The sequence below is a fragment of the Sander lucioperca genome, chromosome 4 (genome assembly GCF_008315115.2).
Source record: "Sander lucioperca isolate FBNREF2018 chromosome 4, SLUC_FBN_1.2, whole genome shotgun sequence".
NCBI classification, from domain to species: Eukaryota; Metazoa; Chordata; class Actinopteri; order Perciformes; family Percidae; genus Sander; species Sander lucioperca.
The window spans coordinates 27,333,696-27,353,413 of NC_050176.1; the positions used below are offsets into that span (position 1 = coordinate 27,333,696).

The 19,718-nt window shown below is 43.5% G+C and overlaps 1 protein-coding gene across 4 annotated transcripts in view; it reads right to left on the reverse strand.

Moving 5' to 3' along the window:
* Positions 1–14,349, reverse strand: part of LOC116049890 (MORN repeat-containing protein 4-like) — a 28,944-nt gene extending 14,595 nt beyond the window's left edge. For 3 of the 4 annotated variants that reach the window (XR_004104929.2, XR_004104930.2, XM_031299934.2), the window contains exons 1-2: positions 14,098–14,349; positions 11,484–11,558 (exon numbers count right to left, since the gene is read on the reverse strand). Coding sequence is in view for 2 of the 4 variants with exons in the window: in XM_031299934.2 (XP_031155794.1) it covers positions 11,484–11,550 (67 nt within the window). In the remaining 2 variants the exon portion in view is untranslated. The remainder of the gene's footprint in view (positions 1–11,483; positions 11,559–14,097) is intronic. The other variant, XM_031299935.2, reaches the window with a different exon arrangement.
* Between the last annotated feature and the right edge of the window lie 5,369 nt (positions 14,350–19,718).

Here is a 19,718-nt window from a genome sequence, read left to right on the forward strand (position 1 = left end):
CATTTTCGATAATATCGCGATATGTTAAAACGTGATTTCCTAATCGCAAAGGCTGCGATTTGGTCACATGACTCGCGAGAGCAATCAGTCTGCACTCCGTAGAGAAAGCATCAACTAGCACGCTAACGCTACACTGTACCTTCAGCTGATTTCTGTCATTCAAACAACTCTGAGTTGTAGTTTAAAACTTTTACAGCCATTTTAATAAAATGAAGGGTTTTATTCGGGCTTGAGTCCATACATGCAGTTAATGGATACAGGCACACAGAACTGAAGGCTCGGTTGGCAACGATTAGCTCTGATTAGCGGTTAGCTCTGATTAGCGGTTAGCTCCGGTTAGCAATATATGGAGTGGAGGAGCTGCCACTGAGGGGTAACAACCAGACTGATTAATGACGTTCGGGGAGCTTTCACAGCAGCGTTGCCGCGGTGTTTCAACAGTTTTATTAGTACAGTTAATCCCACGGCAAGAACACCAGCAACTAGCTAACGTAACGATAGCCTCTCTGAGCAAGTGTACTCGGCAGCACGCAACTTCACGAGGGGGAGGGGCTGGAGGCAGCTCCTCTCTGTGCACTGTAAAAAATTACACGTGTGTGTGTGTGTGTGTAGATATATACTATACTATATTTTTACTTATTTAACTGTCTAGTGTGTAATTGTGTGTTCATACTATACATTATTATATTATTCTTTGTTGAATAATACAGAAGACAAAGCTTAAAAAAATAATCGAATCGTAATCGCAATATTTGGGAAAAAAATCGCAATTCGATTATTTTCAAAAATCGTTCAGCCCTAATCATGATTGTTGGTTTGCTGTGCATGCAGAGCCTGCATGTCACACTCTTGCAACAAACGGTGTATCCAAGAGCACTTAAATCAGTGTAAATTACGTTATATCAGAAACAGACTGCTGTTGTAGATTAGTGTTACGTTTCCAGCGTCGCAGATCCGAACCATAACATTAGTTGGGACAGACGCCTTGTTTCTTTAGGCTAACTATGTTAGCTTTAGCCTGGCTGGTAGTAGCTTTCTGCGGTGAAAAATGGCCGGGATATGTCGTGATTACGTTGCATTAATCAGGTGATTTAGTTTGTCTTTGCAGCGAACATAAAACACGGACTACTGTAGCTTCACTACCCAGGGAAAAGCATGTGCATCACTGTGTCAGCGGCAGCTGCCGCTTACGGTACTTTTCTACACATGGGAGAGCCTCACTTCCCATAACAACCCCCCCCCCAGTGTTGCCAACTCTTTTCCAATGAAAGTCGCTAGCACCAGCTCTAAAAGTCGCTAGATATAAACGGTGGGGTGACCAGGCTTTTGCAGTTGCTGCTCCGAGACTCTGGAACAAGTTACCCCCTGATATCTGCACTATTACAGATGTAGCTCTTTTTAGGTCCAAACTTAAAACGCATCTGTTTAGTCAGGCTTTTAATACGTAGCAGTGGTGTGACGATTTCATTCTTCTGTTTCTCTGTAACTATTTCTGATTTTACATGTTCTTTCTTTATTTTGTATGATATGTGTTTTTATTCTTGGTTTCGATGTTAAGCACTTTGGATACCTGCTGGTTGCTGTAAAGTGCTATATAAATAAAGTTTGATTGATTGATTGATAGATGACGTCATACGCTCATTTGCATATTTTTGACGTCATTACACAATCATTTGTATAAAGCTTAGTGGTTGTGTCAGCAAGGTAGATAGAAAGAAATAGAACTCTTTAGCCAAATAATCACAAATTCAATACAGGAATGTTTTTTTACCTTATAATTATTATTTAGGTAGCCTATCTTTGAAGTAAAAAAAATTTATTCTACAAAGGGAGGGAAAAAGATCGATAAAGAATTCTCAAAGAAGGCTGGCTTGCCCAGGGCCAGGCCAGCTCAGCGGAGTCTTTCTCCCGTCACGTCTCGCTGTCTCTCCTACCTACACCTGACTAATGTTAAAGTTTACTTTTTTATCAAGCAGCAAAGAAGTTGTAGCGTCAACATCGCAACGTCCTGCGATGTGACGCACATCGCAATGTAGACGATAAAGCTAAATATCGTGCAGCCCTACCTGGAACGTCCAATTAAAGCACAATCCTGATTCGCAAAGATTTTTCACATGGGTACGATCAAATCAGTGGTCTGTGCCTGTTTTCACGAATCAGATGTAGAATTATTTAAATGTTTCTCTTTTTCAGTTTTAGAAACAAATAAGAGAAAAACAAAAGAAAACATTTGTGAATGAGGCCAGATGTTTTGAGAAATCCAAAGTGCATTTCCCCCTTGTGTGTGTCTGATTTGATGTTCTTGACGCCTTTTTCTACATTTTTAATACTTTTATCCACGTTTTTGTTGTCTTTTCTGACATTTTTGTCGCCTTTTTTGACATTTTAGTTTCCTTTCTCGACATTTTAGTCGCCTTTTTCAACATTATTGTCCCTTTTTAATACATTTCCCCCTATTGCTTGTCTAAATAACAGCTGAGTTCTGTACAGTCTGTAGTCCATCAATCGATGATGGGTTGAGACAAGTAAAAAGGCCTTTTGCAATAATCAATGCACGGAGATAAAAGAATGTAGAATGGTCTCTGTGTCTTTAAAAGTTAAAAATAGATCATATTTTTGAAATACTGTTTGATGATGAAACATAATTAAACAAGCTTTGTGGTATGATGCTCAAAACTCAAATTGTGGTCAAACTAAACAATTATTAACTTCTTATGAACATAATGAGGCTAATAATGGGAGTGTAAATGAGGAAGCACGTCAGCTTGATTGACAGGTTTCTCAGCCAATCAGAGTCAGCTGCGGTGTTCAATGCTGACTCAGCTTCAGCCTGTTGTACAAACTTTCTCCCTTGAGATATTTTAACAGTAAACCCAAACCACAAGCTTCAAAACGTCCCTTCAGAAATAATAATAATAATATAATAATACATTTTATTTGGAGGCGCCTTTCAAAACACCCCAGGGTCACCTTACATTAGATAAATATATGGGTAATATCACACACGCAACACCCGTGTTTTTCTACAGCTTGTCACGTACTTGGTTAGTGTGAAGATACACAATGAGCACAAAAATGCAAGTAAAACATCCAATGAGCTTCAGACGAGTAAAGGGTTTAATCTCAGCATGAATACCACATCAAAGAAGTTTAGACGCTTACCGAAAGGTGTGTGGCGATTTTCTTGGGAAAAACATTTTAGAAGGCAGGTACAGTATTATTCTAATGCAAATGTTTGAGCTAGCAGTTCAGGGGGATCATAATTGGTCTTGTTGTCTCTCTCTTTCATTTTTTGCCTCTTAAAATGTTCCCACAGAGGTAAGACCTAATTTCCCCCCTCTAATTCTGTGACTAAATTCCAGGAGGAGGAGGGTGGCAGTCGGAGGAGACGGGGAGGGAAAGAAGTGAACATTTCTCCCTGCCAACATCTATTAGCAGGCCCAGCAGGACATGACAGCGGGAGAAGAACTGGATGTGAGGCACAATTGGAAACGGGCTGCGGAGGTCCTGGGTTTCCTCGTAGCAGCCGCAGGCGAGGAAAAGGATTTACTGTGAGCTCGCCAAGTGGCATGAGGAGACAAGAGAGAAAGAAAGATCTGGGGTGTGTGTGTGTGTGTGTGTGTGTGTGTGTGTGTGTGTGTGTGTGTGTGTGTGTGTGTGTGTGTGTGTGTGTGCGTGTGTGTGTGTGTGTGTGTGCGTGCGTGTGTCTCTCTGTGTCTGTGTGTGTGTGTGTGTGTGTGTGTGTGTGTGTGTGTGTGTGTGTGCGTGCGTGCGTGTGTCTCTGTGTGTGTGTGTGTGTGTATGTGTGCGTGTGTATCTCTGTCTGGGTGTGTGTGTGTGTGTCTGTGTCTCTGTCTGTGTGTGTGCGTGTGTATCTCTGTCTGGGGGTGTGTGTGTGTGTGTGTGTGTGTGTGTGTGTGTGTGTGTGTGTGTGTGTGTGCCTGTGTATCTCTGTCTGGGTGTGTGTGTGTGTGTGTCTGTGTCTCTGTCTGTGTGTGTGCGTGTGTATCTCTGTCTGGGGGTGTGTGTGTGTGTGTGTGTGTGTGTGTGTGCGTGCGTGCGTGTGTCTCTGTGTGTGTGTGTGTGTGTGTGTGTGTGTGTGTGTGTGTGTGTGTGTGTGTGTGTGTGTGTGTGCGTGTGTATCTCTGTCTGGGTGTGTGTGTGTGTGTCTGTGTCTCTGTCTGTGTGTGTGCGTGTGTATCTCTGTCTGGGGGGGTGTGTGTGTGTGTGTGTGTGTGTGTGTGTGTGCCTGTGTATCTCTGTCTGGGTGTGTGTGTGTGTGTCTGTGTCTCTGTCTGTGTGTGTGCGTGTGTATCTCTGTCTGGGGGGTGTGTGTGTGTGTGTGTGTGTGTGTGTGTGTGTGTGTGTGTGCCTGTGTATCTCTGTCTGGGTGTGTGTGTGTGTGTGTGTCTGTGTCTCTGTCTGTGTGTGTGCGTGTGTATCTCTGTCTGGGGGTGTGTGTGTGTGTGTGCGTGCGTGCGTGCGTGTGTCTCTGTGTGTGTGTGTGTGTGTGTGTGTGTGTGTGTGTGTGTGTGTGTGTGCGTGTGTATCTCTGTCTGGGTGTGTGTGTGTGTGTCTGTGTCTCTGTCTGTGTGTGTGCGTGTGTATCTCTGTCTGGGGGTGTGTGTGTGTGTGTGTGTGTGTGTGTGTGTGTGTGTGTGTGTGCCTGTGTATCTCTGTCTGGGTGTGTGTGTGTGTGTGTCTGTGTCTCTGTCTGTGTGTGTGCGTGTGTATCTCTGTCTGGGGGTGTGTGTGTGTGTGTGTGTGTGTGTGTGTGTGTGTGTGTGTGTGTGTGCGTGCGTGCGTGCGTGCGTGCGTGCGTGCGTGCGTGCGTGCGTGTGTGTGTGTGTGTGTGTCTGTGTATCTCTGTCTGTGTGTATCTCTGTCTGGGTGTGTGTGTGTGTGTGTGTGACCTGATTGGCTGTTCAGCTTGGAAACAAGAGTGAGGAAAACAAACACACCATTGTGACAGGCACACCCAAGGCTCCTTTCATTTTTTATCTCATCTAATCAATCCAATAAACATAGAGCTATCAAAACTGGTCAAAAATTATGTTTCATAAATCATGTTCCTTCTAAAAACACACAGGTTCAAACTATTGGAATTACTTTTTTTTGCACACTTTTTTTTATGTCCATAAGATGGCAAACGTAACCTACGACATTAACATAACTACTTGTTTAGGCATATTTATTCCAAAAAAGATCTCTACATACCTACACATTACATAATCAACTAACGTTAATAAACTAATATCCTACACCGTGATATTTAATATGAAGACAGTAATAGATCTCTCTCTGTGCCCTCTGCACCGCTAAACAATTCCAGTGTCCAGTGTCCAGTGTCCGTTGTTAAATGATTACAGTCGCCTGCTGGTATGGGGAGGTATTTCCTTGCATGCATGAGCAAAACGTACGTGGTACTTGGCCGTCGGCTGTAGTCTGTGCGGTGTGTTCCAGTGCAAATTTTTTGGCCCAGACAAAGGTGACGAGGGCCGACGAGAGGCGACGCCACAGGTGGCCGTCGCCGGTGGTAGTCTTGGTGTGTCAGGGCCTTAACAGCGGATAGGGATTTACAGGAGGGGGAAGACAGGGGGTGAGGCAAGGGTGAGCTTAGAGAGTGTTGTCCCTTGCTCCCAGCTAATGGCAAAGTAAATTAGGCAGTCCATCTGTCGGGGCTGCTTAATGTGCTGCTCTCTGCCTAATCTCAGCAGGGTTTTCACGGGAGATTTGGAGAAGAGATTTGGAGAAGGCAGAAGCTAAATCTGGAGCTCTGCATTCCATTTTCAGAGTCCTCTGAAACATCCTGTATCCATACTGTATCCGTGCAGATATATGTGTGTGTGTGTGTGTGTGTGTGTGTGTGTGTGTGTGTGTGTGTGTGTGTGTGTATGGTAGGTATATATGGGTAAAAAGGGGGCCAACAGGGACTTAAATCCAACTCTTCAGGCTGTGGGAGCCTTGACTAGCGACTAAGAGCCTGAGGCGGAAAATTTCACAGACTAACTGCTAAAATATGATCTGTGGAATGTCAAAGAGGCCGCAGCTGTCTGGCCACAAACACCAAGAGCAGTAGGAGTGTGTGTGTGTGGGGGGGGTGGGGGGGAGAATCGATTCACGTTATGTATTGTGATTTTTTTTTTGCAATGATTTTTAAAAATCAATCCGTTCCCTGAAATCAATTTCTTTTTATACATTTTTTTTTACCAACGATTCGCCTAAATATTTTCTGTGTACACGGCACCGCCAACGGCGACTACATCATATCCGTTTCCAGTGAAACAGAGTGAAAGCAGAAAATGCAGAAAGTCCATGTTATGCTCTTCTTTACAAATGACATAAATGTCAGACCGACTGACATGTGATTTATTATTGTGATTTAGAAGTCTCATGATATATTGTCTCTAGAAGTGAATTATTCAAGTTTTGTTTCTGTAAAAGAAGGAAAAGAAAATCGCAACAACGAATACTATCGAATCGAAAGAATCGAATCGGGACAAAAGCATATCGTTCCAGCCCTAAAGAACAGTGTCTTCCATCAAGCATTAGAGGAGTATCAAAGTATGAATGCTGCTCTTTGAATATAATGAAATTGAGTGGCAAAAGTGAAAGTGCTTCACAGGCCGCTGTAACAGTTTACTCGTCACTGAAGGGACAGATTATCAGTGGACCGCTGCAGCAAGGGACATTTATTTCCTCTTCGGATTTGATCCCTCCAGACAGACTCTAATCCATCACTCAGCTCCTTTGTAACGCCCTCCCCTCAATCTCGTGTCGGGTCACGGTCTCCAGCTAATTACAGTTTAGCAGAATTTGTCCGGCTTTTATGTCAATCGATAGCGGTAATGCATAGATGTTAAATGACTGCATGGGTTGAAGTACATGAGTAAATGGCTTCTGGCTGTACCCTGGCTGTTGTGCATGTACCCAACCTACTTCCTGTAACCTGATAGCCTCTGGGCCTGTCTTCACCCATCGCTCTGCTGAATTATTCATGTGACACCGTAGACCTCTGTCCAACACACCACTACATGTTTGTGTGCAAACAGTGACTTTGCATGCATGGACGCAGAGACGCACCACACACATCAATCTGTGCTCATGGCAACACCTCCCAAACACACACACACACACACACACACACACGATTGTTTCACTATCTTTGTGGGGACCCGTCATTGACATAATGCATTCCCTAGCCCCTTACCCTAACCTTAACCATCACAACTAAATGCCTAACCTTAACCCTCACCCTCACCCTAACCATAACCTAATTCTAACCCTAATCCTAAAACCAAGTCTTAACCCTCAAACAGACCTTTAAAGTTGTGGGGTCCAGCATTTTGGGCCCCACAAGGCTGTGCAGACCCCACAAGTATACTGTATTCCCCGGTTTTTGGACCACACGAATATAGTAAAACAAGCACACACACACATACACACACAAACACACACACACACACACACACACACACAGTTACATATTACAGAGCAAAGTCAGCAGTGTTATTTGAGCTTGTAGTGTTAAAGTCAACACAATGTGTACACACATATTTAGAAAATGCCAGAAAACAATTGTGTTTTAGGAAAAGGTATGTTAAGTGCTACAAAATACATTCCCAGGAGTACTTTAGCTCTGTTTAGACATGGAATTATACAAGGTGTCTTAACTTGCGAATCGGCCCATACTGATTTAGAAACCCTATTGTAAAACATGAACAAATACATACAGAGAATGAATGCCATAGAACTTTCTTTCAGTTTGACAATCAGTCATAATGGATAAAGAACATAAATAAACTACTTTAAAGTGGAGTTATTCAACAAAACGACTTTACACTGCACCAGAAAAGAAAGAATAGGTTCCCTAAATCATTTATACGTGTAACACTGGATACAGACTGAAAAAATAAACTCAGAAATGGCAAAAATATAAAACTGTGCCCAGGCGTAGGCTTCAGAGGGTTAAAAAGGTCCAAAACAGCAACTACACAAAGCTCTTGAGATTTTTTCCCTCGACTGCTGTTTCCAATGTTAAAAAGGAACTTTCAACCTCAGCTTTTAATAATTAGAATGTAAACTTTATTAATCCCTCAAGGGGAAATTCATTTTTTTCACTCTGTTATAGATATATATTCACACACAAATGCACAAACACGACCAATACACATGCAATATGTTTGTGGAGAGATGCAAAGGCGGGCTGCCTTCCAAGCAGTTGAGAGTTCAGTGCCTTGCTCACGGGAACCTAGACAGTGCCCAGGAGGTGCCCGCACTCCGTACTTGGTCTATGCGGGGACTTGAACTAGTGACCAAATTTATCTTCAATATGTAGTATGTTTTTCTTGAACTAAAAATAAAAAAGTCACACAATGCCAAGAAATCCTGGCAGTTCCAAACAGCCTACACAGATCTACATCAGCTCTATTTGTGGACTCATTTCTCCAGTCGTAACTTAGAAACGTCTGTGCTAAAAAACACTGCGCTGCACTCAAACCTGAGCATATCAGAGCACCAGAGTCAAACCGGTTTAGCAGTTCTTTTGCTAAAACTGCAGAGACCATATGTTCCTCCTCGCGTTTCACGCTCGCTCTGGTGCCAAACTTTTGTGCTTTGTTAAACGCCCTAAAGCTTATGAGTGTTTTTGTCAAACTGCAAATACTAGTTTAGGTAGTGTGATTTCTTATCTCAGAGGGCTCACTAACCACATGCTCTGTGTGTGAACATTTTCCTATAGTTACGGACTTCAGTTTGACACCTTTTTTTAATTTTTCTTCCTGTTAGATGCAATCTATGCGAGTGCAGGTACATTTAAAAGCCAACTAGTTCACCCGTGTAGCCACGGATGTGCCCGGACGTGCCTGTGCCATCTAAATCTCGAGCTGGCACACTCATCATAATAATAAAAAATGTCAGGCTATGAGTTAGCCGCAAATTAAAAAAGAAATCGTTATATTTTTTTAGACGTCTGGTATCGTCCGTCCCACCCATGGATGTTTAATGGGATCGCCCATCAATGCCACGTTGTGACTGCTCATTTGAACTCCTTGCCAACTTTCCTGTCATTTCCTGTCATTCCCTCCAATAACCAACTGCACAGGAGCCACAAAAGCAACCGGGAAATTACGCTCACAGACCGAGTGAACAGTTTATCTATTCTTTCATTTGAGAAGGAGCTGACAGACACTTTGGATTATGATGAAATGATTTCATTGTTCAAGGCTCCGCCGTCTTGCACTGTGATGCTGTGGTATGTAGCTTACATTGCTCTTTCAGTTTGCTGTCATACTATCAAACTCAAACTGTGATTTGTATTGTTTTCTTGGCTGAGGGATTATGACTGTAATGAGAGGTTTGAAAATAAACTCTGTTAATCTCACAACTTTGCTATATTGATGGATACATGATCCTTATTTAAAGGTGGTAGTAAGCGATGTTAATCCAATATACAGCGAATATCTCCTCACGGTCACCTAGCTCTCTATTTTCTGTGTGCACTGAAAAAATCCAGTGTTCCTACACAGCCCTGGCTCTGTAAAGGGAAAACAGACAGAAAGGTGCGCAAGAGCCACAAAACACTATTCCAGCCTATCAGCCAGCGAGTGATGCGAGTGATGGGGGCAGGGGGGAATGTGAATGTGCAGTCCGGGCCAGGAGTCATCACCGAGAAGAGTTGGCAGAGAAACAGCAAAAGAGGAAAAGGACTGAAGAATAGAAATTAAAAAAGAAGTTGTATGACCGGGAAAGGAGGAAGATCCTTGTTAACATCGCTGATGCGTTTCAACGCTGCAGAAACCTCCGTGATCAACGGAATGAAAACTGATACGGGCTCTCTGATACGAAGCTAATAACGTTTGCTTCGTTGTTTCACTGTTTTGTGATGGCTGCTCCCAACTGGCTGGTTTACAGCAGTAGCAACAGTTTGCTAATCCACAAGCTAACGTGAGCTAATATCGACCCTGCCATATTTCGTTTAGTCAGCAGTAGTTCCACTTCCAGGATTGCTCCGGTGCCGCAGGAAATTCCGCCAGATGCGTATATTTTCGCCTATGTCCATTTCTTTCCGCTTTCTTTGTGTTGGAATTTTAAACTCCGGTGGATTTATGAAGACTATGGTTAACTGCTCCTCAGATCTCTGCAGGGTAAATCCAGACAGCTAGCTAGACTATCTGTCCAATCTGAGTTTGCTCTCGCACGACTAAAACAACTTTTGAAACGTACACGTTCCACCAGAACAAGTTCCCCCCGAGGCCATTTTGCGGCGTCTCCGTGCGGAGCTTAGCGCCGCCCAAACGATTGTGATTGGTTTAAAGAAATGCCAATAAACCAGAGCATGTTTTTCTCCCATCCCAGAATGCTGTGTGGACTAGCCGGACCCTCCTCCGCGGCGCTGTGGAGGAAGGTCTGGCAAAGCGAGACTAAGTCAGCAGAGACGCAGAAGTGGTCGCTATAGCAATGCGTGTCCAAGAATCTAGGGGGGCGAAGATTCTGAAGGGGATGGAGGGGGGGGGTGCATTTGTTTGGCAGTTGAGTTCAAATATCAACAATCTTTGCACAGCCTCTTTTACTTGAAATGGGCAGGCGACAGTGCTTGCACACACCAAAAACCTTTAAGATATCCATGCTTTGCAGCATTTGTCTCCATGGTCTTTATAATAGAAATAGTTTTATACTGACTTCCTTCCCCCTGTCCGTACAGTGAGCCGAGCACATATTCAAAGAAACCTATGAGCGGTAAATGCAATTAAGCTGCAAACAGGTCCCAACTGGTGGCAAATAAAGTCTTAAGTACTCCACATACGTTACTGTGATTATGCTCACTTCCCTCAAGAGCATTATTACATGAATCAAATACAAGTGTGGTTATTTACACGGGCTCTGCTTTGCGTGCATTATCGTCTTGATCCCATTCAGGGGCGTAGCTGTAATTTCAGAACTGAGGGGGACAGATTGTTCAGGAGGAGTATTTTTATTGAAAAGATCCTCTAGCATTTGTCTCACCAAATTGTGGATTCCAAGTTGCCTATATTTTATTTATGATTGAAGGAAACACAGATGTTTGGGGGTAGTGTAATTTTTGGCCGTAATAGCCCAAATTTAATCTAATGCCACTAATCCATCATATACACTGATCTTAATTAGTGCATTTAATGGGTTTTCCTCCCCAAATTTTTTTGTATATATTTCTATTATACGGTATATATTTTTCTTATTGTCTATATCTATATGAGTCTATCAATCAACTGACGCAACCCGAGTACCGTGCACACTCGCCTACTGACGGTGTGTTCAAATCAACTAAGACGTGTTGTAAGTGTGGGGGACGGATGGCAAAGACATTGAAAGTGCCGGGGACATGTCCCCCCATATACCCCGTGTCCGCTACGCCCATAATCCTATTATAACAACACTTCTGCTGTGCATGCAAATGCAGCCAGTGATGGAGGATGGACGAGTGAGAGTGAACAGGTCGGCCTTGCCTTCTTTCCATTCGCCGTGGTACTCCTCGCCATTGGAGTAGCTGAAGGAACCTCGTGTCAGGGTCATGGGTCCTGCTGGCACACACGACAACACACAAAAACATCATCAAGACATGGACGAAATAACCTGTAGCTCTGACGTTCTGACACACGCACGCACAGCTGAGAGTTCATCTAATAATGTGTCCACCTTTTAACCAACCATGTATGGCGTCGGGATTATATCATATCTCGCGAGTGCGATAAAACATGCTCACGAGCAAATTATATCATTTTACACGAGCAGATATCCCTCTTCGCGCACCAATTCAACAATCGAGAGTGAATAGGCATCTGTGAGCGTGAAACAAAACATAGGGAGAGGGAAAGAATGGTACCGGCGCGTATAAAACTAAGCAGCACACACACAGAGCAGCCACCACGCGGCCCCGAGTGTCTGCTGTGCAAGCGCTGGAGGACATACAAGCTCTCGCAGGTAAACTCTGCTCGCGAAGTTGATTTCTGCTCGCCGCATGAAACTGACTTTTGAATTTTCGGGGCGGAAACCAAGGAGGCACTGGCCCTCCTATGGTTTGTCACTTTTACGGCGATATCACCCACGGACCTCCTTAGTTTACCTTGATTGACAGCTTTCATTCAAGAAGCTTGGAGTTGGTGTCCCGGCCGAAGAACAGTTTTTCTGTCTTTATTAACAATTAAGCGCAGGATAGTACCGTAAATAAAGGACTGTATGTGTCTCTCATCCGTTGTGATGTTGGTGATGTTGGTGCGCGAGGAGTGATATCTGCACGTGTGAAATTATATAATTTGCTCGTGGAGCATGATTTATTGCACTCATGAGATATGACATAAATCTGACGCCATAACCATGGGTTACTTGCATTTTTGAACACTGCAGTGTGTTGGGTGTAGTGCTTTTTCTCTATGCGGCCGCATGCAGCCACATACTTCATTGGTAACAATAAAAATAAAAGATGCTGGCGCTCAGAAAAAAAAGCTATATTTACACTTAGTGAGGTCCAACACTGATGTTGGGCAAAATGCCTGGCCAACAATTGAAGTTCCAAGTGGGACAGCAGAAGATTAAAGAGTAATCTCTCAAATATTATTTTTTTTCATTAATCAAATAATTGTTTAATCTATGAAATCACAGAAAAAAAGCATGCCCATCACAAATTCCTAGAGCCTAATGTGACGTCTTATTTTGGTTGACCAAAAGTCCAAAACCCTAAGAGATTACATTTACTGTGATTTAAAACACAGATTAATAGAAAGTCCTAAATTTGAGAAGCTGGAAACAACAAATGTTTAAGATTTTGTTTTTTCATTTATGAAATTATTGACTCTTAATGGATGGATGGCTGGCTGGAGTCAGACTGAGGCTAGTCTCGCATTGCTTGACCTTCTAGACAGCGGCGCTAAGGAAAGTCTGGCTAGTCCACACAGCTCTGGTTTATTGCCATTTCTTTAAACCAATCACAATTGTCTTGGGCGGTGCTGAGCGCCGGACGCAGCAACGGTGCCTCTGCAAAATAGCCCCGGGGAAGGATGTTGTTTTGGAGGAACATGTGCATGTAGGTAGACGAGCGCTGGAACTGAAATGGCAGTTGAATGTGTGATGAGAATTTTACTCAAATAAAAAAGATAAACATAATTTGATTGTCGGTTCTAGCTCGGAGGATGTTTCCCAAATCGACCAGAATTTAGAACGCCAACTCAAAGAAAGTGGAAAGCGAGGGACATCCGGCCAAAGGACATCTGACGGAACCTCCAGCGACACCTGAACAATCCCCTAAATGTAACGTCGTTGATATAGACTAGGCTGAGGCTGCCCAGCTCTCCTGCACCCTGTGTGTCCAATTCCCTCTCTCTGCTCCATTTGGTCGAACCAGTACAGGTGGTGGAGCAACATTTCTATCCCTATTGGGCTTTTTTTTTTCTTCAAGAGAAACTTACCATAAATTGGAGTACAGCAGCATGAACCAGGGCAGATGCAATAGCCTAATATAGGCTACTATTAAAGTACTGCTTCACTTTGGGATCCCTCACCTGTTTGTGCCCCCTGGACATGTGTCCTACTATTAGCCTAGTAGCCTAGCCTACTCCAGCAGTGGTATGACAGCAACACACTGGCACAGCAGAGGTGTTTTTATTCATTTAGGCGTCTTATGTGTCTCCTGTCTGTGTTTTTGTAGCTGTTTGATCCTTTAAATTTCCATTTTTACTCAAATCCACTGTCATTTGTTAACCAGCTTTGTTTACTGTGGCTCTCTGAGGGCTAACGTTATCTATCCTCTCCATTGTCTCGAAATGATGTTATATAGACAAACTACCGCCGACAGGAGCATTAGAGAAACATTTAGGCTTCACAGTGAAAAAGAAAACATCTAAGGTCCGTTTTATTAGGCTGAATAATTGCTCAAATGCCATCAGACACGATGTCATATTAGACAGGAGGAGGAGGAAAGGATCTATGGTGTATCCCTCCGTCTAATGTTGCCACAGTAACGGCGCCCTAATCCCTTTCATCCTGCCGGCATGACGCTGTCAGCCTCCGAAACAAACACACGCACACACACTGGGCTGTCCTGGAGTAATAAAATAAACAGTTTACCTGTTTTATTAAAGAGCAACTCAGTCCTTTTTCTCTACATCACTGAAAACAACGCGGCAGTTGGAGGATTTCTGCTCCTCTCAGCGACAATTTCGCTTTTTTTCACTGCTACTTCCCTGGCAGCGGAGCAGCCTCAGCGTCTCTGCAAGGTGCCGCGGTCTCATTGGCTGCCCTTCCTCCACTTCGATTCAAAGCGGCCTCCTATTAGCTTCTCTCCCTCTGTCCAGCCCTCCGCGGGAGACATCTTTGTCGAGGGCAACGGGTTCAACGGCTTAATTAGCCGGAGTGCTCCTCCGTTAAAGCGTTTGCCCTTGCCTTTTTTATGCGCTGCTCACCGTCTCTGTAGGATTATAAAACTGCAGCGAGGTTCCTCCTAATGATACTGTGTCATTTCATGTTTCAATTTGGTGATTAGACCCGCGTTTTGGCGGGTTTTATGTAACTTGATTTATCGTTCTCACAGGGCGCTAGGTGGTGAGGGTTTGTTAAATGAGGTGATATGGATTCAAAGCCAATAAGGCTTTAATTCACTAAAAAGCTAAGGGGGGGAAAAAGAATCAAGGTGACCCAAATGCAACAAAACGGCCCTAATTTGGTTTCTCGGGGGAAAAATGGATTATTAAGCAATATACTAACTAATAGCCTATAGGTCTAATTAACATTTTTTTCATTATAAGACATGGCAAACATTTAACTGTTGCTAGTTACCAGTGGTGGAATGTAACTAGTAGGCTACATTTACCCAAGTACAGTACTTAAGTTCAAATTTAAGGTACTTGTAGGCCTACTTTACCTGAGTCTTTTCTTTTCATGTCACTTTCTACTTCTACTCCGCTACATTTCAGATAGAAATACTGTAGGCCTACTTTTTACTCCACTACATTGATCTGGCAGCTTTGGTTACTGGTTACTTATAAATAAGATTTTTGCACACAAAACACATGTAGTTTATGAAATGTGATGTTTTATTATAATTTAACTTATCCAACAATATAACGGCCTAAGTCCAGCTCCTACATTAATCCAGCTGCTTTCTCATCAAGCTTTTCAAGATGGTATAATGGGGTCATTCAAATTTTGGAGGAAGCCAATAAGATCTCACCAGAATCAGAAATCAGAAAAAAAGGTTTATTGCCAAGTAAGTACTTACAAGGAATTTGCCCTTGTGTTTGGTGCATACATAAACAAACAAACAAACATATTGAACATGAATATGAAATAACTGCTGCTCTTTGTTTGTTTCAGTTGGTTGATTTATAAAACATATTTCAATAGATGCATAAAATACAACATATAGGCTCTCAAACTTTGCCAGGGATGGAACGATAAAGTCCTGGATTTTATTCCTATCATTTGTTTTCACAGTGCCCCAACCTTTATTGAGGTAGAGACAGTCATAAGAAAAGGCTATATTAAAACGCAAGATGCAGACCGGGTAGAAGGTATCATGCAAAATTGGCATGACATCATCGTTCTGAAGAAACTAAATAGGCCTATATTACGTTTTTGATGACTCACTAAATTTGCTAATCTTAAACTTTCAGGGGATCAACGTGGAACTGTTTTCAAAGATAGTATAATCAGGTGTTTTTCATTTAAATTTTATGGCACTGTTTATGGTGTTGACGTGTGTGCTCTGCTGTGAAGTTGTGTGTAGGCCTATTGTAGCCATCTAGGTCATACATGCTGTGGTATGTGTATTGTTGGTCCATGATCTGTACAAAAAATTAAACATTTAATTAAAAAAAAATCAGGGAAATTGAGAGGGAGCCTCTCTTTTGACCAAGAGGGTAAGCCTCTCTCCACAACACGTACCTCCTATGGCGCCACTTTGATACCACCTAGCTCTCACCTGCCGTTAGCATTCCATTGACTCCCATTCATTTTGACGTCACTTTGACAGCGAATAACTTTACATCTGAAGCGTTTAAAGACTCTATTTGTCCATTGTTTATTTCCAAAGAAACACAATAATGTATAAAAGGCTCCATTACCTTGTACCTCACGTTATGGCTCCGTAGCAGAAGTTTTTGTAAAAATAGGCTAACGATTGTATCATGACCACGCAACTTACTGTCGCATAGAAGAGGATTTACTGTATAGTACAGGAGAAGCTCGCAGGCAGTTTCGACTTACATTCGCTGTTTAAATTTAATTACTTGCACATGTTCCTCCAAAACAAGATCCTTCCCTAGGCTATTTTGCAGCGGCGCCGTTGCTGCGTCTGGCAATTAGCGCCGCCCAAGACGATTGTGATTGGTTTAAAGAAATGCCAATAAACCAGAGCATGTTTTGCTCCCATCCCGGATTGCTGTGTGGACTAGCCAGACCTTCCTCTGCAGCGCTGTGGAGGAAGGTCTGGCAATGCGAGACTACATTCACACAGTTACACATTCACACCTGGAACCTGCCCAATATAATCACAGTCTGATCTGCTGGCCACTGAGCAGCTCCACTGGAGCAGTTGAGATTGCTCAAGGGCTGCTCTTTCACTCTCCCCTCACGCTGGGGATTGAACCGACGACCTCCCGGTCACAAGCTGGGAGGGGGGGGGGATCAAGATCTCCACTTTTGAGCAAAATTGAAATTTTGAGCATATCAAACACTTCATTTTCTGCATTCTGGTGATTTTTTTCTGCAACAATGTATGGTGCAAATGACTTTATGCAAAGGAATTATAATAGTTTTTTGGGGTGGGTTGCCCTGGCCAGTTTGGATTATTGGGGGGGTTGTATGCCTTGGGGAGTTTACAATATACATTTTTAGGGTGATTCCTTTACTGTTGTGGACTTGGGGGGGGGGTACTATATGATATGATATGATATTTTATTTACGTGTCATGCCACTATAAGCGGCCCATCCCACATGGAATTCCATGACACCAATACAAAAGTAATTTTATCCACATCTTCCGGTCCAATGTCCACACACAACATTCTTTACTTTGTACACACAAAAAAAAAGAATAAAGAAAAACATATTACAGCAGCCGCAACACAATAGTGTAACCCATAAATTGTCCAACTACAACTAAACATTACTAGTGGTACTAGACTCATCACATCAGTATTTCTAAAATCCTGGACAGAGTTTTGAAAAATGTCAGTTATGGAAAATTTCATGTGGATGCCAGCAATGGAAAACACACTCAAGATGCAATGGATGGGTGGAAATAGCTGAGTAGTTGAGCGTTTCATTAATTTGATTAATACCACTTAGCAAGAAAATGTCACATAATCCCTTAACAGAGAATTTGTAGTAATCCTTTAATTGGCTCAATGAGAATATTTGTTTACATGAATATTAGTGATGTCACTGGTCGAATCGTCGGTTTCCTGGTCGATGTGAGCCTCCACAGGGACATCAGGGGGATTTTTCGGACAGTGTGGTTTACAGTCACATCAAAGAGCTGCAGGCTCTTTTATTTTCATAAAATGACATTTTTTTTTATAACAATGCCTCTGTGTATACACAGTCCACACACTTCAGGCTACAGTTTATTAACTACAGCGCTGAGAGGTGCACTGTAACATATCTGTGAATTTAAACAATGCAGTGTCTTTATGCGCATTTTAAATCCCCGGCACACCCGCGCCCTTTGACACACATAGCTTTAAGCCATGGCAAATTTGGAGCACAGGCGCCATGTGCTCTGTGACTTGCTACACAACATTAAAACAGACAAACATGTCTGTAAACGACCAATGGCAGCACATCTTCGCGCAGTGATGCTGGGAGGGGGGTGGAGGAAAGTAGAAGGAGGAGGGAGGGCGCTTTTGGTGGGTGGGACAAACGAGCGATATAGAAAGGGAGATGCTGCAGCCCCGTCCCCCTCATATCTCACTCCACCCAGCCCTAGAATAAAAACCACCGGTGACGTGCGCGCAGGGAAGCACCCAGCAGTATGTGCGCGCCCACGGGAGGGGCCGATAGAAAATGGCGAGTCTGTGCAAAAGGCAGCAATGCACGGTAGAGAGGCGCGGCTTTCGGCAGGAACTTGACTCTTGGAGGCACAAACTCATTCACTGTGTAGGTAAGCTCGCTTGGCATTGTGTGTGAGAGTGTGTGTGGCGCGGTCCGGGGCGGCGGACGGTGCCGGTAACTGTGTGTTTGCGTTTGTTTTTCTTTTGAAGCAGGGAGCCGCGGCTGGAAAAACCTATAGGTTCTACATGAAGCTGTCATTTCTTGTTACGCACGGCGTTGCCTGGCGCCGCCTGCCTCCCACCGGACATATCCAAAAAAATATTCAGCTCTAAGTTTTCTGGCTCATGTCCGAAATGTTGGCAGGTGTTCCACCTGCAGACTTTGTGTCTGTGATCTGTTGCTGAGTGTTGTTGTATTCAGAATGTCTGTGTTTTTGGAGATTTATTATTTTTTTTAATACATTATTCCAGAGCTGTTTATTTATTGTAAGCAGGGCAAAGTCACGTGTGCAGATGGAGCTGCGCCTCAGCCAATCGGCTTCCCCGCTATAGGCTTGCCTGTGCCCGCGTGCGCGCCGCCGGGTTGAGATTTTGGTGGTGGGTGGAGGGAGGGAAGGCGTTGCGCGCTCTCAATCTCCAAACATGACCCCCCCCCCCTTCCTCCCCCTTCCTCCTCCTCCCTTCCACTTCCCTGGAAATCGGCTTTTGGGAGCGCGCATTGCTGCATTGGGGGAATAATTTTGTATTTTAGGCGGAAGGTATAGGCGGGGGGGGGGGGGTCGACAGGGAGAAATGCCTTAGCGCTCGCCTCTAAACCCGGATTGGTACTTGTTGAAACGGCCGGGGCTCCTGGATGCTGTGGAGAACTCTGCGGTTGAGATTTGTCCGGCGCAGTTTGTATCAAGACATATTTATGATTTAAAAAAAAAAAAAATTAAAAAAATTATGTTTATGACAGTACAGCATCTCTTTGCCACTGCAGGGACAATTAACATCAGCGGCCGTGGCATGTGTCAGGCTTTGTCTTGTTGAAAAAACGAATGGAAATCCAGTTCTTGACCTCTCCCTGCTTTTTCTCATTAGTTCATGTCGGCTTTTATTTTGGATTTTCTCATCCATACATCTCCCTCCCCCCTCTCCTCCTCCTCCTCCTCCTCCTCTTCCTCCTCCACCACCGTTTCTGTTGTATTTCATTAGCTCAGTTTAATCCGGTTACATCGACCTATCCTGATGTTATGGCAAGATTATGATCCACTCTTAACGTCAGATCTCCTAACCTCTCCGGGTTTCCTCGGCTCTCTGCCCCGCTCTTAATCTGGCTTTTATCAGCGGTATAAAGGGATAAGCACCACCCGAGTAGCATCAGAGTCAGGGGTGTTGCGGCTGCACTTGTTTTTGGATGCACTTCTGTGTCCAGATGTTGCGCGTTGAACTGTCACCTACTTATCCATACGCGCGTTTTATAACAACCCACATGGCCTGATTCCGACTATAGGCTTTTTAGTAAGAAAACCTTCTAATGAGAGCATGTAGTGTTAAATTAAGAGGTTGGGTAATCTCTGACCTCCAGCATAAATATGGCTTAAGCCATAAGGAATCACAGTCAGCAGCGTAAACAAAAAGGCTTTCCTTTCCTCCACTTGTCTCACAACAGTTTGGTCATTTCATGTGAGATTATTACACAAGAGTGTGTTTTTA